The sequence below is a fragment of the Cercospora kikuchii genome, assembly GCF_019650295.1.
Source record: "Cercospora kikuchii DNA, contig_00008, whole genome shotgun sequence".
NCBI lineage: Eukaryota > Fungi > Ascomycota > Dothideomycetes > Mycosphaerellales > Mycosphaerellaceae > Cercospora > Cercospora kikuchii.
In genome coordinates, this window is record NW_025408589.1 from 553,040 (window position 1) to 578,716 (window position 25,677).

Below are 25,677 nucleotides of genomic sequence, written 5' to 3' on the forward strand. Positions count from 1 at the left end.
ATCATAGATCGACAGATATAGAACAATAGATCAGCACTTCGCTTTGCAGCATATCAGTCATCCTCCATCTACAAAGCATTTCTTCGGAAACATACCTTCACTGTTTCCCACGACCCACCTCCACAACCTCCTCTCATTCCGTCGCATCACGCCACCTTCCTCCACCCTCCCCTCTTCCCTCCCCATTTCATACCCGCACCCGCCAAGAACACAATCCTCACAATCCCCATCGCCAAAATCACACCCAAAACCACCCACTCCTCCGCTCTCCACCTTTCCAACCTCAACCTTCCCGTGCTGGCCAATACCCTCACGAATCCCAAACCCCTCGCTACATCCAACCCAAGAACCGCGCCTTGCAGAGTCTTCCAAACTCCCAAATCATTTGGCCGTGCTCGGAGGAGAGTAATTTGAAGTACAGCCAAAACCAGAAAGAAACTTGCTGTTGTATCGAGAAGACCACGGGTTTCGGTCCCTGGAGGGGAAATTGGCTGGGTAGAGTATATCGGAAGAGCGGTTGAGGGGGAGAGGTGGACTGGGAATGTGTGAGGTTCAATTTATACGATGAAGAGATAAATCATGACAGAGCAGAGCCGTTCTGAGGATGGATGTTTGTCGGGGATGGAAAGACGTACCAATGAATCCAATGATTGAGAGAACAGGATCAAAGATCGTAAACACCAAATGATAAAATTTTGGAATATTCGTCGAAGCAGATGTCGTCGTAGTGATCTCCGTCATCACAGGACGAGGGAATTTGACGCGATTTTGGCGAAGTTGTTTGCGGAGAGCTTTGCGGCCATTAGGTCGGATGCAGATACAGAAACACATTTTGAATCTCTGCGACGTGAGCGAAGTGAGAGAGACATGGCTGTCTTCTTGCTGAGATAATAATGCAATGATAGTTTGAGTGATGAGGTACGTGCCGCGTGAGGCGCGTTCTTAGCGTGATTCTTGTCCGGTACTTGCCTCGGAGTTTGCGAGGTGGGCAGCTTGTATGAGGATTATTGTGGGGTTAGGAATGATGGGATCAGCATGGGCATCTTTGATAGAATCATACTTGACTTAGTTCAATTAGTAATACACTGCATGAGTAGTACAGCGATGAAGACTCCAAGTCCTGCTGATCAGTATGGGGCGAAGCGTTGTTCAGACTCTATGGACTAGCTTTGCTGCTGCTGATCGTGCTGTACACTTTGTCGCTGGACAATATACATGACAAGGTGTCAGAACAGATTGCGCAAGGCCGAACTTCATGTGAGGTTCGTAAGTTGCAGTATGAGTTGTGACATGTGTGTTTGTTTCATTGGGATGCCTCAAGGGAAGATAGATGATGTTCATCTTCGACACATTCTGGTGTGTTAAAACTGCTCGTGAGTGCCGAGACCATTTGCTGAGGATGTCATCAATGTGCAATCCAATGCGTTTGTGTGCTCTCAAGTATCGCTTTACACTCCCTGGGAGCGTACCCCAGCCGCGAGTCACAGTGGAAATGAAACCACAGCGATTGCTTGGACTAAAGACCGCCACTCCGCGATGACAGACACGATGGCTCAGAAGTGGAGACCGAGCAAAGCTTGTCGATTGTTCTCCTCATTTGTTGCAATGAGTTTAGTCTCCAGACTTCCAATGGGGAATACTCGTCGGGATCCACGTAGTTTGCTGGCTTGCGTAGAAAAGCTGCGATTCCCAGGTCCCGAGACTCGATTTTCTATCAGAAGCTCATATTGAGACATTAACCAACATCAGGAGCAACACAACTCGCGAACAGAATCCCGGGCACGATCCAGTAAACTCAACTATGGAGCAAGAAGATGACAAGGCCCTTGAGCAGCTCGCTGTCCTCGAGAAGGAAATAGCGGAGATAAAATCCAGCTTGGCCATGTACGATCTGATCTTGCGTGAGTATTCCTGAATGGCACTACCAAGTTGATCGTTCCACTGATAGCTCCCGTAGAGCTCGCAACCCAGCGCTGGCCAAACCTCTGGAGAATAGCCGCGTCCGCCAACCCACAGGCGCAGCTCCGTGACGTGTACGAAGTGCTAGAGCTTGAATTAGGCTTCTACACCTTGACCGCGCGGATACCAACTCCTTCGAAGACCGGACTCATGTATCGACTCTTCAACACGGCTAAGACTGAGAACCCCCGCGTGACGCTACAGACCATGCTGGAGTCGATCCAGAGGGAGATCAATGAAGGGAAGCGGAACGGGTTGCAGGCCGGGGCCGGGATTGCCTATACGTGTCCCGGATGTGGCGTGTACTTGTATTGAGGTGAAGACTGGAGCGCAGCAGGTGTGGTGGGCTCTGAACAGCAGGCGAGCGGTCGAAGGAACTAGAGTGGTCCCGAGGACCCTTGCTCGGCATGCCCAGATGAATGCGACAATTGTCGTTTGGGCAGAGGCTGAGTCACAAGACGTGGCAAGTGCTGTGTCGAACAAGAATCTTCCTTCCATGATGCTTCTCCTGACCAAGCCGTATTGATTTTGATCGTTCTGATATCACAGTGTAGCACCGTCGCTTGGATCCACTGGTACCTGAATCCTGATAGTCGGTGAACTCGCGATTGGCAAGGCCGACTAAGCCATCTAGCAGATGCCATGTTCATGGTCGCAGATATTGCGTCCAGCATCCATCATTAGTGTGCACTGAGCTTCATTACAGTTGCACAAAGCCCGTCGATTCGCCTCACTTGAGACCCGGTCCTGTCGTAATGTGTCCGAAGAACTGCATATCGGTGTCTTGCCCAATGTCACCGATGTCGAATAGGTTCTCCCAGCTGATATCCGCAAAGAAATCATTGACGTCCCATTCCGCAGTGCTGTTGCCAGTCATGGGAGTGGCGAATCCGCCCTTTTGCTGGGGCGCCGTCTTGCCAAGGTTGGCAGTATCTGGCTGCGAGGTCGGCGATGCAGACATGAAGGGCCGAGAATGCTCGAAACCAGGACCTCCATCTAGTCGTTGCCGCTTCGCCGGACGAGCGAAATTGTCATCGGCAGTGGGTGTGCCAGGTCTCGTGCGCTGTTGATTCTTCTGAAGGTCAGAGAGGAGCGTGGAAAGTGCAGCATAGCATCTCTGAGCGCTCCGCCATCGCTCACCCATGCGTTTGAGAAGGTCTAGACAGCGTAAGATCTCGTGCGAGCCTTGCGCTGTGTTATACAGATTGATCTGGCATGCGAACGAGATGATGAGGCCGGACATCCACACGGAAGCGACATAGCCAGGCCAGAAGAGTTGAGTCTGACGCTCCAATGCCAGAATCGTTCTTTTTGCTGCGCGGATCGTCACCTGCAGTGCGTGATGGAATTCGGGCGATGTCCTTGGCAATGACAACGCTGGCCGATGGATCGAAATTTTCAGTTGTTCGTAGAGTACGTGAAGGAATGGCAGGAAGCGGATGATTTGCTCATCTGCGCCATTATTGCCATATGCGTATATCGGTTCTTCCGGCATGCTGTTGAACCACCTGTCCACATCCGAGCGCAGGAACAGCACTTTCCGCGGATCGTGAGCGCGAGAATGAAGTGAGGTGTGATAGACATCCATGACCCTGCCAGCCAGCTTGCCGTAGTCCACGAAGTTTGCAAGTATCACTTCGAGCTTGTTCTCCGGCTCAGGTTGTGATTTGACATCTACCATGGGAGGGGCGGCGCCTCCAGTCATGACGCCGGTCTCGGCACTTGCTCCTTGAGCAGCTCCTCCATTGACATTAGAGTTCTGTCGAGACAACGTCAGGACACCATTCTGGTCGTGCGTTGCCGGCCCATGAATCTCCTGTCTGCCCGATAAGCACACGTCGATCTCCGCATCAGATAGGGACACAGGGATGCCAAGAGCTTGACAAAGGTAGCGATCAAGAGCGTATGCACTCCACAGGATCCGTTTGCGAAGATCTCTGTCGTCGTTCGAGAGTTGGGGATAGCGATATGGGCATCGATGGAGACCAGCGTGGAATAGCAGTTTGCACAAAAGACCGCCGATTGAGGACGCGGTGCGTAGCGCTAGGGTAGAGAGACAATAGACCTGAGCTGCCAAGAGAGTCTGAACTGTCAGGATATCGTGCTTGGAGGCCAGCGAAGCGACCAGAGAAAGCAAGTTTGACCTTGAAGGCAGAGCAGAGGGGATGGCTTGCGAGGAAGGAAGACCAGCTCCTCCCACCGCTATCACGCACTGAAAAATGATGAGATTGCACAAACGCTTCCGATCGGTAGGAATCCTGCCACTTCCTCTTGAGGTCCTCGGATCTTGATACAGACTCTCCAGTTCAGATAGGAACGCAGACCCGGAAAGAAACGGCACAATTGGATGCCAGATCTTGAAGTACTCAATGGTCATGAGCTGGGCAGTCTCATATGGAGGTAATGAGCCGAGTTGAGCAGAACTGCTGACTTCAATGGCTCTCTGGCTGCTGATATTCAGTTCAAACTGGCCGCGTTCCGGGGAATTGCGCGCCGAGGGTGCAAAGTCATCTTCGCCACCAACAGTCTCTTCGGCGGCCGGAAGGTGATTCGTGTTGTCTTGCTGTACTGAGTTCTCGAAGGCCTGCTTGACGGTGTTGATGAAGTACACGCCCGAGCTGCTGCCAATAAAGCGACTCTCATGAGGCGATTGCTGTGTCAGCGAGCCCGTTTCGTGGGTGGTGTGATTCGTGCTCTGCGTCGTGCTGGCGGGCGACGCAGTTGCGTCAACAGTCGACCCTTCCATGCTGCATAAGCTTCTTCACACGATGCCCATAGTCCGGCCGGGGGTCGCGTCTGTTGCGCGTGTGAGGAGCTGAGTCGAGGCGGCGGCGGCGGATGAAAGTTCTACGCTTGGCATTGAGCGACAAGACCTCGGCCGCACCTACAGCCTCAACCCGCCTCCACCACCAGCCAGCGCGCCAGAATCTCGCCCAGCGCCGTCGACATGCCCTCTGCAGCCCCGGAAAAGATACGGCGGTCTCGCATTACCGCGGCGTGTGCGGTGTGTCGAGGAAAGAGGCAAAAATGCAGTGGCGAAAAGTAAGCGCGAGAGATCACCCGCCGATGCCAACATGCTGACATCTCGCTGTTAAGACCGGTGTGCGATCAATGCCGGCTGCACAACGAGGAGTGCTGGTGGAGCGAGACCAAGAAGCGGTGCGGCCGTCCTCAAGTTATACCGGACATTCAAGTTTTCCACTAATGCGAGATCAGTGGACCAGCCAAGGACTATTTACGATCTCTGCAAGATCGTCTTCAAGAGACTGAGCGCTTACTTCTTGGTGTACTCAGTCGCGTCAGTGACGGCGACCTTCTGGACGTTGTGCAAAATGACGCGAGTACCGCGAACGCCCCCAGCCACCAAACATGGAGCAGCACCATGTCAGGCCAAGAACACTGGTCACATTACCCGTTGACTCGCCTCGACACAATCAGAGCGTGGGAAAGTGCAAGACGTTCCTATATGCCCGCAATCAAATCCGAGCAACGCACATTCTACGATCCTACACTGGAAAGTGGCGCGAGAACAGATTACACGCGGCAGGAAGTCGCTTCGCCAATGCCGATGAATGCCCAATCTTCCGGTGCTGCATCAGGAACAAGCATGCCATCTCTCAACAACGGAGAACACTTTCGAAGCTATTCGAATGCTACCGCTCACAGTCGTAATGACTCCTGGCCACCGGCAGAAAGCAGCAGAATGGAACGCAACGAGAGACGCTACAGCGAAGAGACGAGAGAAGCAGGCGAAGCATTGTTCTCCATCTCCAATCACATGCGCACAGGACAACAGCCACATCACCAACAGCAACAGCACTCCATACCGCAGCCGCCAATGCAGGCACAGATGCAGCCAACTAGCCAGCCCTGGCAATCGCCAACGGACGAGCCCGAAAAAGCATCAGCAGCCACCATTATGGAGAACCCGCAACCGAACTTCCCAAAACACCTTTTCTGGTAGTTGGCGGCCTCCCATCAACCAACAGAGTCTCACCGATCAGCGCGAAGCGTAGCACGGGCTTGAAAGATAATGCTGAAAGTTCTACCGCATCACTCGTGCTAGGACTGAACCCCATGTCAAACACGCTTAATACGCGACAGTACTACAATATGTACAGTTATAGTATGTCCACGGAATATTGCCAACATTGCTGGAACCAACAACGCCTAGTGTCAAGCATTTATCCTTCAAACCTTGATCTCGGAAGAGTATGCAACCTTCTGACCAGCCTCAGGGTTAATCTTCTGGAAGATCGCTGGAATCGGCGCCGGCACTTCGGCAAGACTGGCGGGCTCAATGTAGTCTTTGTACGCATTGACGCGCAAACGCAGCTTTCTGCTCTCAGCATAGACCACTCTGCGCATGCGGTTGGTGCTGCCAAGAGGCTGGTGCTCCTTCAGACCGTGCCAGCCGTTGACGGTAATACGGTCGTCCCACCAGACGCGGAACTCAGGCAGCCATGAGTCTTGTGGGTCAAATTCAAGTCTTGCGACTTCTTGCCATGGGTACTTGTTTGCATCCCACTCGACTCCGATGTCGTCCACGGGTTGCTCCTGCAGGTTCTCGAGGAGCTGGACTTTGAAGGAGTAGGTGACTTTGTGATTTTGGTGGAAAGCTCGGGTGTGCTGGGAGAGGATGTTGACTGGATCGTCGTCGGTGAGGTACACTTCCTTCAGCTTCTTTTGCTCCTCGCCTTCGGGGAAGAGAGCAAATTTGGCGACGTAGTCACCGTATCGGTAAGCCGATTGCGACCATTCAGTCATGGCGACCACTAGATTCAATGTCAGCAAACCTTCCATGTGCAGCAACATAATCCATCAAGCTTACTATGCTGCCGAGGAATACTCGCAGGAGCACAAGCAACCTCAGCATCCTCGCGCTTTCCCAAATACTCCGCAAACTTATCCAACTGATTCCAATTCTTCTCCAAACTATCCGCAATCTCGCAAGTATCCTTTGGAGTCCTCAACTCCAAGATCGGGTAATTGTTGAACGTAAAGTCCTGTGTCTTCTTATCTTCTCCCCAGATCTTCTCGCCCTCAACGCCGAAAACCTTGAGACCAACACCACGTGGAGCTGGCACGTTATCTGGCACCAACTTTGGTGTAAGGGAGGAGTAGCGCATGATGCAGTCGTAGTGTCCAGCCTTCTTGAACATGCCTTGGGCGAGGTGTGGTGGTAGACCTTCGGCGACGGAGAACCTGCCGATGACGCACTGTAGCATATGGTCAGCAACCATTTGAGCTGTGAGGTTCAGTGAGGAGAAGAACTTACACCTTGGGTCTTCAAGTGTGTGCCACGAAGACAGTGATGATGCTCATTGAAATTCATCATCTGCATTCTCTTGAACTGCTCCGAAACCTCCCATATCTTCTCTTTCTCGCCAGGCTGCTCGACTTCGACACCCTCCGCGTTCCAGGGAATATACTGTTTGTCAGACATGTTGTCTACGACGAAACTCTTCTCTGGTCTTCTTCCGAACAGGTAAATATTCAATGTGATGTTCCGCTGCTCGTTTCTTGCCAGCAGACTCAATGGTAAGATACTAATAAAATGATGACCTATACAGACACAAAGAGAGGCGGGACCTGAGAAGGCGAGCTCCTACCTATAAGAACAACCCAGCAACCAATGCTTCTTCCAGTCTTAGTTCCAAAGCATGCAAGCAAACGCCTCACCAAATGAGAATCTACCCCATGTTTTGCCTGAACCTCCATGTCGCCGGGCACAGCCTCGACCTCTTCTGGCGCGAGTGATCTGCCACGAGGTTGCTATAGTGGTAGAGGTACCTGGTGGCTTGCGGGGTACATGGGGAGTCTAGAGCGCAGAGAGCTTTGTTGCTATTGGATGGGAGGGGATCTTGAAGCTTAGTTTGAGGCGGTCCGTCGTGTAAGAGATTTGGAAGCATGCGATATGTGTGCAGGTGAGCCGAGATGCATGCGTTGACGCTGCTGCTTTTGGAGTTGTCACAGCGATGGTAGGATGTACGTACCTCGCTGTGCAGGAAGTGAGGCTCAAGAGGAGAGATGGATCGGCGAGGGTTGCTGGATGGAGGTGGGTGGAGACTTGCTGACAAGTGGAGAGCTGTGATTGGCTGTCGCTGCTTGGTCACGTAGAGTCTGGTTCGCGACTTCTACGCGTCGTCAATGTTTCCCAACACGTCTCTCATGCTCCATCCTCAAACTCATCTCGTTGCGTGGAAGATCGCTTCGACCACCACCGACACCCGGATATCATCGGGCTGATAGAGGAATGAGCCCACACTGACCTCCTTCAAGCCCAGGATCTCCGCCAGATTCTTCGCGGTCCGCTCGCTCGTACTCGACGGCATCCTGCCTCCCTTCATCTTCGACGAGTTGGCATTCGCCGAACTCTCCTTGAGTTGGAATGGCGTGACAATGCTGTAACCCATGGCGACAGCGTAATCGAGTGCCTTCTGATACGCGTTCTTCGCAGCCTTGGCTCTCAACTCTGCACGATGCGTGTCCTTTGTCGCCTCTTGCAAGATCCACTGGACAGGTTTTGTTTGGACGAGTGGTGAGATCAAGGCGAGGTCTGTAGTCAAGCCAGAGATCGCCGCGAAGTTCTGGAATCTGGCTTCGAACTCCACCTTTGCGATGTACTGGGTTTGCAATGGATCGGATTTACTGGAAGTGCCATGAGCTGGGTCACTGCTCTCGCTGAGGGATGTACGACTCCAGTAGTCTACCGCAGCTTCGATGCGCGCTTCGATGGTATTCGTCTGAGGAGCCAATTGAGTGAGCAGTGTCTCCACTCTTCGCGCTGTCAAGAGAACGTGTTTCGCGGCGGATTGCTTGTCTAGGTCCCGGGCGGCGACTTCGATATTGAGTACTGCTCGTTCCGCTGGCAAGAACTTCTCCGCCTCGCCTTTGAGTATGATCTCGAAGTATTTGCTGCGATCTGAGGTCATGGCTGATTGACTCTAAGAATTGCTTCGCCGATACGAATCACAGGTGGTGCGCAGGTGGGTTGATTGTCACAGACACAGTCGTCGGAGCCAGAAAACTTGAGCAATGCGACCATGCGTTGCAGCCGGCGTTGGAAAGTACGACAAGACCGCCCGGGGGCAGGGGCTCTGCGCTTGTCCTGCGAAGCGGAAGCCACGCACCCGGGCTGGATGTTCATGGAATTCTTGGCTCTTCCCATCACGGACGAGCTTTCATTCTCTCTGGCAGTTTCATGCCGTATACAGAAGCCCACACTGCACGGAAGTGGTATCTCGTCTGGACTTGGACTGTGCCACGAACCTGCATGTCGGCAAGTACCTCGAGAGCATTGACTTCACGACCAGAAAGCGGAGCTTGCACTGCTCTTCGCTTGGCCGTCACGAGCACATGAAAGTCGAGCAATCGTCTTCCGCGATCAAGCGCTTTCACAAGTGCACCCAGTTGAACCTCGAGTTGTCCAGAATTTCGCTCCTGTGGCAAGTAAACATTAACATGGAGACGGCGGAGCCGACTCATCAGGCCTGGGAATTCCCATGGCAGCACGGGCGTTAACGTGTTGATTGTATGGGGTTCGACCTGTCGCCAGTCATTCACAACAGTGGTCGGCGCAGGGTACGTCGCTGGGTCCGATCGGCTTTGGTGCTCAACGTCGATCACCCAGAGAAAGTCATTGGTCTACATCTTTATTCAGCTTCGAACGCAAGCACACATGCCACGCACTCACCTCGTAGAAGATATCAAGAGCTTCCTCTCGAAGTTTGTGGCACGTCTGGAAAAGCGGATGCGAAAAGACTTCTAGACCTGCCCAGACCGGATACTGAAGCTCGATTGTTCCTCGTTGCTTGAGCAATAATTGCAGCACGTTCCGCCGAAGCTCACATGGTACGCCCAACAAGGACGGCTCAGCCATGCCGTTTGCGGTGGACTTCAGCTTGATCTCTACCGAAAACTGTCAACCTTGTCAGCTTGTATAGCCGTGCTCATACATGGCATGGACTCACTTCTGTTGCCTTCGCAAAGAACGTTCGATCATGAATCCATTGCGGCTCTGCTACGACTTCGCACTTTCGGTTACCCAACCACCAACGAGCACGTGACGCCGGCCCAACGATTTGCGATTCGCCATTTGTGATGAGCTTTGGTGGGTTCCCATCGCCACCCAACGTCGGACTCCGAAGCGCCTGCATTGAGTGAAGAAGCGGGACTCAGTACGCCAACGATCCGTACCACAACCTTCTCAAGATTTCATATTGAAAGCTCTGCCTTTGCGAAGACATGGCATGGTAATGAGCAGAAGATCGAAAACGCTGGCTCGCTGGTTGCACCGAGTCAGATGTGCCTTTTCAGTCGGAACGGAGATCCTCGGCTGAGGCTGTCTATATGTGCTCTTACAACGACAACATGGCTGTCTCAGCATGCAGCACAAAATCATGCACCGTGGCACACATCGACCAACGACAAGCACGACCATAATTTCCAGGATCATGCGTTGTGCCGAACTACTGCAGACTCGATTAGAACTGTGATCACAGCGCATACACTTCAGCTCGTGCCAAGATTGCCGCTGCTAGTCCGTTGAGAGAGCAGTACGCAATCATGGAAAGCATCTCGACTGAGGATGGAGCTGATTCGAGCCGAACACGATATTGAACATCACTCGATGCGTGAGGTTGACTTAGACTACTGCTGCAGGTATCAATCTGAGACCAGCTGGAAAATCGTCGCCATAAAACAAGCCCCTGTGAGCTGTAACGACACTATGAGGCCTGCGAGGCGCAATTATTCGACTTGGGTCGCCTATCTTACCCATCTAGCGAGTCGGCAGTACCCGATCTTCGTCGCACTACTCACTTCCAGCATCGTGTACAAACACAGCCTTACCGCTTTCCTGCATTTCAGAAGCCGACAAGCCGCCCTTGATGCCACGGGGCAGATCTGTGAGTACGATTGAGCGCCACGAGTCACTCGCAACGCCACATGTTGCAGACCCGAATGATATCGAATGCTCTCAGTGGCGATCAAGCTTTTGTCTGCGCTGCCCACTTTCGTAGAGGTTTTGGCGGCACCAAGTGGAAGGCAGGACTACACCGATTTCAAGCTCATCTCAATCGCTCGACCACCGGTAAGTAGAGGTCTGCCGCAGGCTCGGAAACGATCCGAGATCGCCTAGAGAAGAGCACGGCGGTTATGCAAGAATGCTGGTGGATATGCCAATTACGTCCAATACAAAGGCTGCCAGCTACACAAAATTCGATGCTCTAGGGGTTTCAAGCGCGAGCAACCTACGTGGCTGAAAGAGTGCGGTGAGCAAGCACTCCGTACAGCCGCTCAGAGGCTGGGCTTCGCTGGCATCATTGAAGCCCGTCAACATCCGAGCAGCTATTGCGAGCTGGTCAAATATCGCACGCGCCATCGGACAGATTATTGGCGCAAACCCTTGGACATTCCATGTGATGCCTCTGTTTCTCCGCCACGCGCTGTGTCCTGCTTCTGCGAGCACAGCACGGGTATATAGACGTTTCCGTCTTTCTGGGTCGCATCTCAACTGTTCGTGCCCATCCGTCTAGAAACTCTTCCAAGACCCCCGTCCTCACTCTGGCTATCGATGCTAGCTCCTTGCTGTGCCTGTCCATCGATTGAACTTGGCGCAACAACTGGTGTGCAACACAGTCCCGACCGTCCTGGAGATACACAGGAGGGCTGCGACCGGACACTTGGGTTCTTCTTCCACACAACATGTTCCGCTTGTCTGGAATGGATCTGAGATTACTTCTCACGCTTTTGTGGCTCAAAGTATTTGCTATCGACGTCACGAAAGATCCGGAAGCGGTCGCCAAATTGACGATGGCCGCTACCCAACTGGACCGTCTGGCCCTGCTGCCCAGTAGCGCAGACTGGACATTCGACTTCACAGCGCAACAGTTCTTCTACAACTGGTCGCCAGGCGGCGTGACGAACATGAACGCGGCTACATTTCCAGCAACCAGAGGCAACGGGTTAACTTGTGGGTGATGAGTGACTTGGAGCGCAAACAGTCATGCTGACCGTGTCGCAGTGGCGATGGTCAATTTGGGACCCTGCGCGATGTTGCCACCACATTTCCACCCACGCGCCGCCAACTGGGTCGTCGCAGTCAAAGGCAATACGACGACATGGATGCAGGAAGAGAATGGCGCGCATACCATCGTGACATGTCTCACACCAGGCAAGGCGACGATCTTTCCCGCTGGCAGCATGCACATGATGGCAAACAACGGTATTTGCACTGCGCCTTCGACAAATGCCGCACTAATGACGCTGCTAGAGTGCGAACCTGCGCAGCTTGTCTCAGCGCTCAACGATGAAGATGCGGGGACTATGAATATCGGCCAAATCTTCACGAACGGTTTCGCGCCCGAATGGGTCAACGCAGCATTCGGCGGCAATTTTGTCAACGACAATACAGCAGAAAAGATGCCGCCAGTCGGTACTGGCGCAAATTGGGGCTCCTCAGAGTGCATGTCGCGCTGCAAAATCATGCCTCGGGATGCAACAGGTAGGCCTAAAGAGCATGGGAAATGATCAAAAAGAAGCGGAAGAGCGTCGTCACTGCCGCCATGGACCTGGCAGTGAGTTTGAGACTGTTCATATTTCGGTTCTGTCATCCATCGACTCATCGTCGAGTTGCAGATTGCTATAACTTTGTTTAGATTCCATCAATCAATGGGCTCAAGCCCTGAGCTGTACCTAGCTTATCTTCAAACCAATTTCTCAGCCTTTCAACGCGAGCGCGGTCCGCCATCCATTGCTGGAAGTACGTAACATGTGTTCCCGGCATATTGAAGATATCAGGGTATCCCGCAGGAGCTGGCACATCGCGGCGAACAGGCCAGGAACCTTGAGCGACTTGCCACTCTTTGCTGAGAAAGTAGTTGTGGAGCAGTTTTGCGCCTTCTGGATGAGGTGCGTCTTTTGGAATGGCGGCTAGCTGGAACCAGGAGACGAAGGAGCCTTGGACTGGATAGGTGAAGTTCAGGCCGTCGACACCATTGTCTGCAAGGGGTGCGTCGGTGGTGAAGGAGGCGGCTCGAGTTGAGTTTGTGCTGTTTAACAGGGTATTGGGCGTTCCGGTGCCGCGGACCCATTGTGGGTTTTGAGTGAGTAGACGGTCGAACCAGGATGTGCCATACTGTTGCATACTTTGGCCAGTCAGTTGAGGAATCGACAGTCGGTAGTAGAGCACTTACACAAGGTCAAAGGCATACAGAACCGCATCATCGTCACTGGAACAGGTCAGCAACCCGCTATACTAATGCACGATCTGCGACAAGTGCACTCACTTCGGATAAGTCAACACAAGCTTTTCCTTAAACTCCGGTCTCAACCAATCCTCCCACTCTGCAGGCGCGCTCACACCCGGCAAGCAACTTCTTCGTATTCCATTTAAAAGTCCACGCATCAGTCAAAATACCATAGAACGCTGCGCGTGGGTCTCGCATCGGAGAATACACCTCCTGGAATCCATTCGGTGCGTAATGTAGCAAAGCGCCTTCAGCATCCAATCGCGGAAAATCATGCGCAGTCTGCCATGCGATACTGTCGACTTCGACTGTATTCGTTGCCAATTGTTCATCAAAGTGGACACTGTGGTATTTGGAAAGATCGACTGTGACGTTGAGTGTCATGCCAGGGAATTTGATTTCGAAGGCTTCTTTCATGCCATTTCCACCTGAAGGCTCGTCGCCTCCTAGCCATAGTGTTACAACTCCTCCTTCTTTTAGAGCGGCTTGGTAGATCTCGTCGATGGAGCGTGTTTCAATTTCGGCGGCGGCATCGAATCCGAGGAGTTGGTCGTCGGCTAGTGCGTGGCTGGCCAGCAGGGCCTGGATCAGAAGAGATCTCAACATGGTCAGTGGCATGGACTGATTGTGGAAGAACAGAAACAACAAGAGACACCACTCAGCACTCCTATATGAAGGCTAGCGGCGAGTGCAAAGACGATTGTCAGCACCGGATCGTTCAAGTCCTTGTAAAATCCCCGACATACCGACCAAGGTGCCGAGCTGGACACATATGGAATGGAAACCCTCCATCACCGATCAATTGCTTTGGTCCTGCTAGCATGTACTAGTCCAACGACTGAGTGAGCATCAAAAGCCGTCTAAACGCGCTCCATCTACCAAGATCAAGTTGACACAAGATCTGCGTGCGACAGCCTCGTACAGTAGTTTCCAGCGAATCAGCCTCAAGATCCTCAAGAAAATCATTGATGAAGAACATGACTCGATTCATCGCCCATAGCCGGCTACGGACAATGATGGTCTCAATTTCGATCCGATCTTATGTACTAGCAACGATTAGATCAGACGAATTACGAAAGACACGTCCGTGTGCAACTCCTACTGCTTTGTAATGGATAGGTGCGGTCGTCGTCCGTCTTTCTCTATGGTGCACGGTCGTTCTGAAATGCTTCATGATTGGCCAACCAGGATTTCTGTGGGCCCAAATCGCGGAATTCTGGACTTCGGAATTTCTTCCAGCCCCGTTTCCCCTTCTCATCAGGCATTATGAGGCGAAGCAAAGTCTGTGCCATTACTATACGATCGGGGATGGAGCGCGACTTTCCTCGCCGTTTACTTTCGGATGTGTTGTGGAGATTTCAGGGAGTAGAAAACCTGAGTGCCTCAGCTCCTGGACTGGAGTGCCACAATGAGTCGCGCGATGAACACGACTTCAGGGCGAAGTGTTATAGCGTTGACAACGAATTGTCGAGGTCTCATTTGCTATTCTTTCGACCTGCCAGCTACCCAGAACCGCAGTCGTATTCGAAGACCTGACAGTCCATTGTTATGGGTTGGACTCAACAGGACGTTCGATTTCCACACTAGTAAGTTTCCTGAATTTCTGAAGTAGGCCGTTGCCTCAGGATGATATAGAAAATAGTGCAGCAATTTCTGCCACTTTGAGATGATGCTTCTGCAGGTCCTGCGCGCCGAACGGATATCGTTTTGTGGAGTTGCGTATTTTATTGAATGATGACGGGGTATTGGCCTGGCAATGGTCAAGGACTCTCGTGGCAGTGGTGGCAACACATTAGTTACCAGAAGAGAGTGGGCTCTTCTCAAAAGAGAGGACCTTGGGAGGAAGTCCTCGCGTGCTGGAGAGGTGATATCACGAGTGCTGCTGACATTTCAGCCAGTGTACGCAGGCGCATGATTCAGCTCGGCGTGCTTGTTGGCGACAACGATGAGACTCCCGGCCCCAGCACAGAGGGCTTGAAGTCATGACAATGTGATAATGTTGAAAAATGCTATTCCGTAATGCCATATCTATTTGCTATATATGCTTCAGCCAGTCTAATGTACAGTTTTATCAATGCAAACACGCTGCTTACCCATCATGACTCCAATCAAATCCTGCAACCTTGGCATACCTAGCGCATCACCTCCTCGTATCCTCGAGCTCTGGCGTACCGATCCATATCGCTATGCCTGCCAGAGCTGACACGCCTTTCCTCACGCGAGCTTCGATATGGTGATCTTGGCGGTGTTGTGACACCACTCGGATAGAAAGACTCATACTCATCGTCCTTCTCATAATAGACCTGTTGAGCCGCATCACTTCGATTGCTCGATCTACGGCCTCCAGGACTATGACTCTCAGACACACGCATCGTCGTTGTCTTCCTTATTTTTGGAGGAGTCGGCGCCTCTACAATCATTCTAGTTCGCTCCTCAGCAGCGCCGCGATCTCCAGATGGGCCAGGCTTCTGCGTAGGTTTGCCCTCTTCATCTCCTGCGGCATCCTCATCTGTTGTGCATTGAGGCATCAAGATTTGCACTAGTCTGTAGTATATGCAAGGGAGCAGAGCTCCGACTATGGGTCCGGCCCAGTAGATCCAGTGATAGTATGGGAAGTCAGAATTGATTGCGCACAGTGAAAATGATCGGACTGGATTCATCGATGCACCAGTGTAGCCAATGCCGACAAAGGAGGCGAAGAAGAGTGCTGTGGCAATGCCGAATGGTGCCATAAAACTCAAAGCGCCAGTCCTTGCAACGACGACAAGAGCAGTGATCACAACTAATGTTGTCATGAGCTGTGAGCTGTCAGTACAGTAGAGATTTGCGGAGCTTTGTTTCCCACTCACCACTTCAATGAAGAAGCCTTGCACTACAGTAAGACCAGGAGACAGTACAGTCTCAATCCTTCTCGAGTCTCCCGGGAGAAGTGCTTTTACCGCGGCCGCGGCACATATGCCAGCCAGTACCTGGATCGGAAGTAGGAAAACAGCTCTCGTCGCAGACAGTCCGCCGACGAACACAGAGCCCAAAGCAATAGCAGGATTGAACATTCCAGGCACCATGCCTGGTAGAGTGAGAACGTAGATGAGAAGCCAGAATCCATAAAAGAAAGCGTAAGCGATGCAAATGGTCAAGATGACCAGTACTGTAGGAGGTTCCGTAGGAGGAGTGTTGGCGACAGCCGTCAAATGCATTGTGAAAGCAAAGAAGAGGTACATGAATGTCCCCACGAATTCTGCCATGCTTGCAACCAGATGACTTCGTAATCGCGGAGGCGTCCGAGGTGGTGGAGATGTATCATCGGCTCGAGCACGCCGTCGCATAATGCCGGCCGTGTTGCCATAGCTGTTAGTCGTGATCGTGCTGCTCTCTCCCGACGGCGGTAGGATTCGAAACATTGAAGTATTCGCGACACGCGCGTGTGAAAGGACGCGCCATGACTGAACGCGTGAGTAGATCTCATATGCTTGATTCGTGTTTACATTTGGAGTCCTCGTTGCTAAGCGCGTCTGCTTGAATCGTCAGTGCTCCAGAAGATCCTCCAGCCTCCCCAGTAAAGTGCATCTGAATGAACAAGGGTTCGGCTTGAAGTGATGTTACAAAACCTGCCTTCAACACGTCTAAGCACAGAACATTGGCCTTCAGGACGTCCGAGTGCACAATTTTGTGCACTGATTCGGTCGTGCAGGTTGCTCAGGGCGCGCGTTGTTGAGTCAACAAGCGGCAGCACTCAGAAGAATGATGAGTAACCAACCATCCCTCTTCGCAACGCAAGCTGATTTCGCGACGAGACCAGTATATACTGCAGAATCCTGTCCGGGGCCATCGCACGGCATGCCACGATTGCTAAGGATGATGAGGCTTGTCCGTACGAAGTAGTCTCTGGCGCTCTGCCGCCGCGGACGAACGATCAGATCTAGATCCGGCTGCTTGATGCTCACACAAGTGTAACTTCAAAGCTATTCCATGAGCAGCTTTCACAGGCTGGGCTGATTTCTTCTCGATTGCCACGCCTACGGTCTGGCCGCGGTGGCTCTCTCTGCCGGCCAGCTTGCGATGCATTGCGAAGGGCTGAAATGCCCATCTTCGAGCTGGAACAGTCAGCTCGTACTCACCATCCACCCTCTTACTAATTTTGCATTGGTACAAGCAGTACTGTGCAAAAGCGGCTCCCATTTCCATCTTGGGTTGCGATTGCTGCGCGACACACACACGAGAGGACTGAGCCGCAGACGCGCATACGCTGATCAACGACTGACACGATCGTGTTCGGCTGTCACAAATGCATGAACGGCTGCAACCTCATGTGGGTATGCGCGTGCTAATTGTCTGCACTGCATAGTAGTGTGTTTGGAAAGACGATGAAAGCAGAATTGGACTTCAGTCTGTGTCTGCGGAGTTGCAGGTGCAGGTGCAGCCACTGGACGCGGTCGTAGCCGGAGCTAGCTGACGTCTGTCTTGGCGCAGAAAGTTGACTGCGTTGGTCTGTGCAGACAGGACAGTCTCATCCACCGCACAGACCAACGCGGTCACTTCTGAAGGCCAAGACAGACATCAGCTAGTGTGTGCAGAGACACATCCAATGAAACTCGACGCAAGCTCGTCGCTCGCTCTCTGCGCACAGACCATCATGGGCATTTTCCCAAGGTGCAAGAAACGCTTTCTTGTGCAGCCTTCAACTGGAATTGTCCGTCGCACGAACAATGGAAACTGCCACTGATGAGCTGGAAACTCTGCTGCTTCTGACGATCCAGCCAGATACACGACAATCGGCTCTGGCTCTGAGTGCTCGACTCCGACTGCTTTGCTTGGCTGTAAGCATAGAGAGCTCACGGCGGCGCCTCTCATCCTCCAAAATCATGGCTGTGGGCTTGAACACAGCACAAGCAGCCCATCCAGCGTGCGCAAGCAGATCGCGATCCAAGGATGCAAGCCTATCTTGCCCTGATCATGGCCACATTACATGTTTCGCGCGCTAGTCCACGTGTCTACGACTTAGCTGCCGCTGCGCAATGACGAAGCCGTTCACTTGAGGACCGTAGAGGATGAAGTGCCTACGCCATCGACGAACTCTGAAGTATGTAACAGGAACTCCGTGGGCCGCGGCCACACGTCCATAGATACAAGAGACGACGGGTCAGTCTCATTGTCGCCGCAAGAAAGTACTTTGCACTCTAGGACTCGCCCATTGTTGCTAACGACCATGCCACCAATACTGCATTTGATGCGCCATGGCCAAGGATACCATTCTCCCGAAGTGACGAAAGACGGGCACCTGGTGCGCGATCCATTGCTCACAGACAAAGGGCAACAGCAATGTCGAGACAGATGCAAAGCATTCTCTAGACACGACAAAGTCAGCTCAGCATCACAGATTCTCACCGGCCACAGTACCTGACAAGGAACAGATCGAACTCCTAATCGCCTCTCCCATGCGAAGAGCAATTCAAACTTGCCAACTCTCCTTCGCCCCAGCAGTCGAGCGTGGCCTAATCATCGTGTGTCTGCCCCACGCGGAAGAGGTTTCAGACGCACCCTCCGATACAGGAAGCCCAATCGAAACTCTCAAAGCAGAGTTCAGTCAAGGCGTAGACTTCGATCATCTCAAACACGGTTGGTTCGAGCATAAAGGAGAATTCTCGGTAGAGCCCAAGACTGTCAAGGTCCGCGCCACGAAGCTTCGCCAGTGGATTAAAGCGAGACCAGAGAAGGAGATTGGTCTTGTCAGTCATGGATTCTTCAATCATTTCTTGTGCGAGGAGGTGGATGATAATGGGGAGCAAACGACGCCTTGGTATGCATCGCTCTGTTCGAACATTGATTTAATTTATTGTGCTGATTCATTGTGAAGGTGGAATGAAGCCGAGCTGCGCACTTACACGTTCTCAGATGAGGATGATGAAACAGCAAAAATCTACGAGACAGAAGAATCTCTGTCAGCACGAGGAGCAACACCAGACGATGTCAGACCAACATCTCCAAAGGTCAACAATCCGTCGACACGCGGTAGTAATCCGAATGAGCCCTATACAAAGAAAAACTAAATCAAGAAGCGAAGTCGTAACCAAGACCCAATAGTTCGCGATCGCACCACTCAATTATCCAATCTACGCTGCACTACCTTTTCCAAATCAAGATCTTGCTGCACTGCCTAAAGTCCAACACTTGACCCCCTTGTCCCGTTCCCAGTAAATGAATGTGCATCGCCTACAATACCAAGAGAAAGCGAAATTCCAACCACTCCGGCTCGAAACACCTGAACTCACCGCAACCCAACCCGACCTCCCACTTCGGAAGAATCGGAAAATACCAACAAAAAACATCCCAGTAGCTATCGAGCCTGTTCACTGTGCTTATTAGTCCACCTGAGTTGGAACCAAAAAGCTTCGCGAGAAGCTAGTCCATAAAACCTTCACCAAGGCAACACATATATCCATCTGTGCGTGCATGCGAAGCATTGCAATATTTCCAACATTACCGTGTCCTCATTGGTCGCCTTACTATAATCCAACAAACAATAACTGGGCGACAGACCGTTGATCGCCAAAACGGACAACGGAAAAACCGTCAACGTTTCTTGCATCCACGCGAAACCGTCACGCCGTCCACGGCCCGTCCGTCTGCACATACATAACACCAAACTCTATTAATCTAATAGCATTTGATTGATTGATTGACGGATGTCAAGAAGTTTCACCTCTAACAGACATCTAGACGATCGCTTACAATCATGATACAAGCGATGAAATAAGGCAGACGCCACAGCCGCATGCCCACTATGCCAGCACACTTCTTATTCCAGGCAAACGCACTGCAAAATTACTCGTAATAGCATTTCATTGTCACATGCAACAGCTGGAAAAATTGGCAATACCCAAGGGCTATACTACGCACAGACATAGTTCGCTATACATATATGTACGCTATCCCGAAAACTCTACAACCCAGTCCTGCGCTAATGGCGGTTAGTGCGACTTCATGTGTAAAATGTCGCGCATAATGTGCCTCTGCTATGCTGAGCTGTTCGAAAGCAAAGTGCCACAATGTACAGCTGTCGTCCCCAAACGAAGATCAAAATGTCAGGTCATGCAGTGCTTCGTGATGGAATGCAGAGCAATCACAAAACTCTCCCGAAAACGTGTGCCAGCCAAACTCAATCTCGATAACGAGTCATGCATCAAATATCGAACTTCTTCTTCTTCCTGGTGCAGTGTGCCAGTAGCGTAGACTTGACACTCTCGTCTTGCTTCGAGCTGCGAGGATATTTGCTGTCGGGTGGCCAGTCCACAAATCTGACCGAATCGGCTTTGAGTCGCTTCATGTAGTCCAGGAATCTGTCGTCTGTTCGATCGACCCGACGACGGCCGTGGAAGTGTAGGTCGATTGTCTGGAGCTGCGCATGGTTGCCAAGGTGTCGCAGTACAGACATCAAGTCGTCGTCGTGGACGAATCGTCGCTCCTCGTTCGTTCTCATCGATGGATTCAAGCATGGGACCGCATCCTCTAGCATGAAGCTTATTCTGCGAATGAGAGCTGTATTTGTGGGGCCAATGGATCTAAGCACCAAGCATGTTAGTAAATCTCATTCTCGAGGTGGAAAAGTTCCCGACTCCACTCACTTCATGAATTTGCGCACATTGAGATAGCCTAGCTCACGCCACTCATGCTCCCAGAATGATCCGTATCGCTGTGTACGACGTTCGATAGCAAATGCATTCTCGGAATAGAGAATGCTCCGTCCTTCTTCCTGTACGAGCGTTAGCCTTTGATATTGCGTCAGCTATATGCGGTGGGTGCGACCTACGTAGACTTGGCGGCAAGTCCGGAGCAAAGCGGCACTGCGGCTGAAATTGTCGGGTGATGCGAAGTTGATTGTTGCGTTCTCTGTAACAAATACGAGGCGGTAGATATCGTTTCTGAGCTCTGCAGGAAGATCGAGGAACCCAGCGTACTTCTTCGTCTTTGGCAACGACCGCGTGTTAAGGCGGTTGAGCGTTGTCTGCGTAAGTCTGTCTGGCTTGCAGGGCGACGCAAATACGCTTTGGCACGAGGCGAAGTTCTTTGGGTCAAGATTCAAAGTGATGGGACCTTGATGGCCAGGTGGAATGTTGACAGTGAGGTGAACAGTCGTTCCTGTTGCTTGAGGAGTGGTCCGTATGGTGCTGTCCTCCTCGGCATCGGACATTGATGAGTCGGAGAAGTTGGCGACATCGTCGGAGGGTAGTCTTGCAAGTGGAGATGGAGATCTCTTCCGCTTCTTTGCTGGTGCTACGGAGATGACATCGCCAACAGTCTCCTCTTCGTAGTCGCTCTCGTTGTCGCTGATGGCTACAGCGGAATCTTCAAAAGGCGATTCCCGCTGCTGAGTGCGACATTTCCGAATGGCTCGGCCTTTGGCATTGTAATCAATGGCGAAGTCGCCGTTTCCGAGCTCGGAGCTCAAGTTGTTGCGCTTCTGCTTCTTGGTGCGTGGCATATCGATTGATGGGCGCCGCTGGCGGCAAGGTGCTGTCTGCAGTGAGCAGTGCAGTGACAGCGAGCGCCGAGGTGGATGTAAAGAAGAAGTCTAGAACTGGCAATGGAAGTGGAAAGCAGTCGATGCACGGTGGAGAAGGTGGCATCCACAAGCTTTGCCCTGACAGAAGGGAAGCACGGTCGTCCGGGTGCACGTGCGGGCGATATGAGGCAGGAAGGCGGCACTCGAGCAAGCGCCAGTAGCGGAGAAGGGCAGGCAGCGTGTACCGGGGAAAGTGTGAAGAAGGGTGGCGTTTGAAGAGAATTGCAGACGACGCATGACGATGGCCGCGTTTGCGAGAAATTTGAAGCTGGCAGAGGCTAAGAAAGCAGCCGCAGGCCGTCTCGGCGAGCAGGAAGAGAGCGGTGGACTTAGTCAGTGAGACAGAAAGACGTACTGACCCTTCAATGACACCCGCCGAGCCTGGCTGGCACCAAATGACCATGGCAATGCGTTGGTGGCATCGCCCACGCTGTAGTCGGTGCGTTGTCCGAAACCCGCCCGCCATAAGAGATATAGCAGCACCACCTGGCCGTAGCAGTCTCGACCTGCCGCGCCGCACATGACCCAGGAGCGCTCCAATCTCACTCACCCGTGCTCCTCGTCCCGACACCGACCTGCTGCAGGCTGTCCATGGCACTGCCAGACGCTGCATGCGCTGCGCCAGCCGCAGTCGTCGTCGGCGTCTTCGCGGGCCGCAGAAGACGTGGCGTGGAAGAGGCAAAACACCTCACCAAACATTCGATCAGAACGTTTCAAATAGCTCCTCAATCAGTGGTGATTTTGGGCCCGGAGCTTCTCGGCAGCATCCACATCGCAGCTTGCGCCGCGGTGAAGTATGTGCCGTACAGGCCGGCTCATCAGCTCGAATTTAGTTTGGTAAGGAAGAAAGGAAGAAGAGACGGCGAGTGTGCCAATGTCAAATACTGTGCGGTACGGCCCATCCCGCTGTGCGTCCGAGCTCGAGAGTGCCCGCAACATTTCTGTCTGAAGAACTTCGACCAACTCACACAATCGCAGACGCCGCTGTAGACATTCACCATGGGCTCCAAATATGGCACGATCGTCATGGGCCCGGCCGGTGCTGGCAAGTCGACCTTTTGCGCTGCCATGATCCAGCATCTGAGGAACAACCGCCGCTCATGTTTCTATATCAATCTCGATCCGGTGTGTAGCGGGCGCGCAGAGGAAGGTAGGTCGCGCATGGCTGATGTCGTATGCAGGCGGCGGACGACTTCGCCTACGAGCCAGATCTGGACATCAAAGATCTGATCACCCTCGAGGATGTCATGGAAGAGCTGCACTTGGGACCGAACGGCGGCTTGATCTACTGCTTCGAGTTCCTGATGGAAAACCTCGATTTTATCACCGAACCGCTCGAGGAAGTCGGCGAAGAGTACCTCATCATTATCGATATGCCTGGCCAGATCGAGCTGTATACACACGTGCCCATTGTGCCGCAGCTGATCCGGCATCTCACTCGAGGCAGCTTGAACATCAGCATGTGCGCCGCCTATCTCCTCGAAAGCTCCTTCATCGTCGACCGCGCCAAGTTCTTCTCGGGCACACTGAGCGCAATGTCAGCTATGATAATGATGGAAGTGCCGCATGTCAACATTCTGAGCAAGATGGACCAAGTCAAAGGACAAATCGCGCGCAAAGAGCTGAAGCGCTTCATCGATCCGGACACGAGTCTGCTGCAAGACGCGCCCGAAAGCGGTCTGGTCTATGAGTTCAAAGAGGGCGTGGACAATGGCGATCCAGAGGATAACAGTGTCATGGCGAAGGACTCGTTCGCGAAGCTAAATCGAGCTGTTGGACAACTGATCGACGACTTCAGTCTGGTGTCGTTCTTGAAGCTCGACGCGCAAGACGAGGACAGTGTTGGCGCTGTGCTGAGCTACATCGACGATGCCGTTCAGTTCCACGAGGCCCAAGAACCACGTGAACCAAATGACGACCTCTTCGACCCACCTGATACTGATATGGGGTGAAATTGAGTGATCGAGCAGTCTGGATACAATCATGCGCGCAAAAGCTCCTTCTAGTGTCACGGCACGACACCACTGAAGTGTCCTCCCGAACGAGACTCACTTCGTCAGGATATAAATCTGTCAGGAACCGCAGCAGTCTGACCTGTGCAACCCTCGGATCACATGCAACCTCATGGGCAGATCCATGGCAGGACTTTTGAGCGAGAAGAGCACTGCACAGCCAACTCGGGAACCAGAATGACGACCAGACAGAGGCTCTTCACGAAACCTTGATTCTGGAGTCTATGAACATCGACTTGATGACAGCTTTCGACATGAGGAACATGTCGAGGAGCCAAACAGCTACCAGCGCGACAATCATCGCGACTGAGACCCAGGCGATTGCTTCACTCTGTAGCTCTTCGCCGAGATAGATTGTACCGAGAACCCATCCTACATTCGGGAAAATCAGAGCTAGCACCATTGTCAGCTTGAGCGGTATGTAAAGCATGTACTGGTCTTCTTACCCCATGAAGCATTATTCCAGCTCATACCAATCTTCCACTTTCCATCTTGCTTTTCAAACAGACCCGCCATGATGATGAGAAATGCCACACCGAAAACAAATACGCAGAACAGCCACAGGAAGATGCCAGTCCAGGTGGCCACAATCAAAAGCACCTCTCCAGCAATCGGATGCGTAGCAAAATAACCATAATCCGCCGGCGCCGCTCGAGCACAACCTATCAGAGCAACAATCGTGAAACCCGCAGTCCCAACCATGATAAAAAGACCTAAACAGTACAAAAGTCAGCTCTCTCCCAAATCTTACCACAAATCCCACACCTTCCGGGGACAACTCACCACCCCTCAAATCCACAACCGGCCACCCCCTCTCCAACAAATTCCCAAACACAAACGTCAAAAAAATCACACACATAATCCACCCCAGCCCCTGATACGCCACTCCCGCAACCATAATCGGCACTCTCTGCTCCACAGGCTGACTCCCCGCAATCGCCCCCGCGCAAGTCCCCGTCAACATGGCATTCAAAATCAGAATAAACGCCGGACTTGGAAAATCCACAATCTTCATCTCAACGTATTTCGATATGATGACCATGTGTACCGTCGCAGATGTCAAAGATATACCCGCGTACATCCAGAAGAGGATCCTAATCGTTGTTATAAGCCAAGGACCGGTATGTGGAGTTCCATATCTCTCAATATTAATAATCATCGTCGCTAAAGTAAGCCAAAAAGATCCGAAAAAGTAGCATTCGGGTGGGGTGGTGAAGGATTTTCGAATGAGACTTGGATTATGTCTCCAGCGAAGGATGAGGAGGAAAGTGAATAAGAAGAAGAGAATGATGTTGAAGAGGAAAATTATTGTGCCGATTGTGGGGAGGCCGGGGAAGGTCTTTGGGGAGGAGGAGAGGAGGATGGAAATTCCGCCGGTGGATTGCGTGCAGGTGAACCAGGAGAAGGTGAAGTGGGTTTTTAGCCAGGGGAGGAAGGCGGTGCGGTGGTTGTGGTAGTTGTGAGGTTTCGCTTCATTTTCGTGTTCGGCGGTAGAGAGTGGGAGCTTGGTGCCATTTGGAGTCGTTGGTCTGCCTTGCTCGAGATATGAGGATTCATGGCTGGTGTTTTGGTCTTTTTCTTCTTCAGAAGACATGACTGATGCTTGGTGGATTTTTGGGTATGCGAGTCGGTTTGTCCGCTTAATCTTTCTTCACGTCTCTGGCGTGCATTCTCTCAGCTTTGAACGTGGCTTCGTCTCTCGTTGGGACGAATCTTGTCCAAGTCATCAGATAGTCGACTCGTCCACGAAGCAAAGCAAGTCTCCGAGCGGAACGCGCGCGAGACGCGGCTGAAGTTCGTGTTTGCCAGTAACCTCGCCTAAGTGCTTTCAATGTTTTACAGCACGGTGCATGATGCACGACGTCATTGCCCAATTGAGTTCGACGATTTGGTT

The 25,677-nt window shown here is 52.3% G+C and overlaps 13 protein-coding genes across 13 annotated transcripts; 5 read left to right on the forward strand and 8 right to left on the reverse strand.

Annotated features, from left to right (window-relative positions):
- Positions 1–1,801: 1,801 nt before the first annotated feature.
- Positions 1,802–2,274, forward strand: CKM354_001140100 (uncharacterized protein; the record flags this gene model as incomplete). The annotated part of the gene is made up of 2 exons (XM_044806888.1): positions 1,802–1,901; positions 1,958–2,274. 2 exons carry the CDS (start codon positions 1,802–1,804, stop codon positions 2,272–2,274), a joined length of 417 nt encoding a protein of 138 aa, XP_044662823.1.
- A 415-nt stretch (positions 2,275–2,689) lies between these two features.
- CKM354_001140200 (uncharacterized protein) lies at positions 2,690–4,705 on the reverse strand (the record flags this gene model as incomplete). The annotated part of the gene is made up of 1 exon (XM_044806889.1): positions 2,690–4,705. One exon carries the CDS (start codon positions 4,703–4,705, stop codon positions 2,690–2,692), a length of 2,016 nt encoding a protein of 671 aa, XP_044662824.1.
- Positions 4,706–4,906: 201 nt separating this feature from the next.
- Positions 4,907–5,923, forward strand: CKM354_001140300 (uncharacterized protein; the record flags this gene model as incomplete). The annotated part of the gene is made up of 3 exons (XM_044806890.1): positions 4,907–5,001; positions 5,056–5,118; positions 5,176–5,923. The coding sequence occupies 3 exons, from the start codon at positions 4,907–4,909 to the stop codon at positions 5,921–5,923; spliced, it is 906 nt and encodes a 301-aa protein (XP_044662825.1).
- Positions 5,924–6,150: 227 nt separating this feature from the next.
- CKM354_001140400 (uncharacterized protein) lies at positions 6,151–7,405 on the reverse strand (the record flags this gene model as incomplete). The annotated part of the gene is made up of 3 exons (XM_044806891.1): positions 6,151–6,734; positions 6,791–7,178; positions 7,238–7,405. 3 exons carry the CDS (start codon positions 7,403–7,405, stop codon positions 6,151–6,153), a joined length of 1,140 nt encoding a protein of 379 aa, XP_044662826.1.
- A 742-nt stretch (positions 7,406–8,147) lies between these two features.
- On the reverse strand, positions 8,148–8,894 carry CKM354_001140500 (uncharacterized protein; the record flags this gene model as incomplete). Its single annotated transcript, XM_044806892.1, has 1 exon — positions 8,148–8,894. One exon carries the CDS (start codon positions 8,892–8,894, stop codon positions 8,148–8,150), a length of 747 nt encoding a protein of 248 aa, XP_044662827.1.
- Positions 8,895–9,129: 235 nt separating this feature from the next.
- Positions 9,130–10,118, reverse strand: CKM354_001140600 (uncharacterized protein; the record flags this gene model as incomplete). Its single annotated transcript, XM_044806893.1, has 3 exons — positions 9,130–9,606; positions 9,656–9,880; positions 9,933–10,118. 3 exons carry the CDS (start codon positions 10,116–10,118, stop codon positions 9,130–9,132), a joined length of 888 nt encoding a protein of 295 aa, XP_044662828.1.
- Positions 10,119–11,667: 1,549 nt separating this feature from the next.
- Positions 11,668–12,492, forward strand: CKM354_001140700 (uncharacterized protein; the record flags this gene model as incomplete). The annotated part of the gene is made up of 3 exons (XM_044806894.1): positions 11,668–11,935; positions 11,987–12,187; positions 12,236–12,492. The coding sequence occupies 3 exons, from the start codon at positions 11,668–11,670 to the stop codon at positions 12,490–12,492; spliced, it is 726 nt and encodes a 241-aa protein (XP_044662829.1).
- A 124-nt stretch (positions 12,493–12,616) lies between these two features.
- CKM354_001140800 (uncharacterized protein) lies at positions 12,617–13,817 on the reverse strand (the record flags this gene model as incomplete). The annotated part of the gene is made up of 4 exons (XM_044806895.1): positions 12,617–13,109; positions 13,158–13,193; positions 13,251–13,337; positions 13,420–13,817. The coding sequence occupies 4 exons, from the start codon at positions 13,815–13,817 to the stop codon at positions 12,617–12,619; spliced, it is 1,014 nt and encodes a 337-aa protein (XP_044662830.1).
- Positions 13,818–15,343: 1,526 nt separating this feature from the next.
- On the reverse strand, positions 15,344–16,612 carry CKM354_001140900 (uncharacterized protein; the record flags this gene model as incomplete). Its single annotated transcript, XM_044806896.1, has 2 exons — positions 15,344–16,009; positions 16,061–16,612. The coding sequence occupies 2 exons, from the start codon at positions 16,610–16,612 to the stop codon at positions 15,344–15,346; spliced, it is 1,218 nt and encodes a 405-aa protein (XP_044662831.1).
- A 1,805-nt stretch (positions 16,613–18,417) lies between these two features.
- Positions 18,418–19,258, forward strand: CKM354_001141000 (uncharacterized protein; the record flags this gene model as incomplete). Its single annotated transcript, XM_044806897.1, has 3 exons — positions 18,418–18,570; positions 18,623–19,008; positions 19,066–19,258. The coding sequence occupies 3 exons, from the start codon at positions 18,418–18,420 to the stop codon at positions 19,256–19,258; spliced, it is 732 nt and encodes a 243-aa protein (XP_044662832.1).
- A 1,133-nt stretch (positions 19,259–20,391) lies between these two features.
- CKM354_001141100 (uncharacterized protein) lies at positions 20,392–21,690 on the reverse strand (the record flags this gene model as incomplete). Its single annotated transcript, XM_044806898.1, has 3 exons — positions 20,392–20,770; positions 20,834–20,961; positions 21,019–21,690. The coding sequence occupies 3 exons, from the start codon at positions 21,688–21,690 to the stop codon at positions 20,392–20,394; spliced, it is 1,179 nt and encodes a 392-aa protein (XP_044662833.1).
- A 1,080-nt stretch (positions 21,691–22,770) lies between these two features.
- CKM354_001141200 (uncharacterized protein) lies at positions 22,771–23,723 on the forward strand (the record flags this gene model as incomplete). Its single annotated transcript, XM_044806899.1, has 2 exons — positions 22,771–22,896; positions 22,953–23,723. 2 exons carry the CDS (start codon positions 22,771–22,773, stop codon positions 23,721–23,723), a joined length of 897 nt encoding a protein of 298 aa, XP_044662834.1.
- Positions 23,724–23,982: 259 nt separating this feature from the next.
- On the reverse strand, positions 23,983–25,377 carry CKM354_001141300 (uncharacterized protein; the record flags this gene model as incomplete). Its single annotated transcript, XM_044806900.1, has 3 exons — positions 23,983–24,176; positions 24,230–24,496; positions 24,567–25,377. 3 exons carry the CDS (start codon positions 25,375–25,377, stop codon positions 23,983–23,985), a joined length of 1,272 nt encoding a protein of 423 aa, XP_044662835.1.
- Between the last annotated feature and the right edge of the window lie 300 nt (positions 25,378–25,677).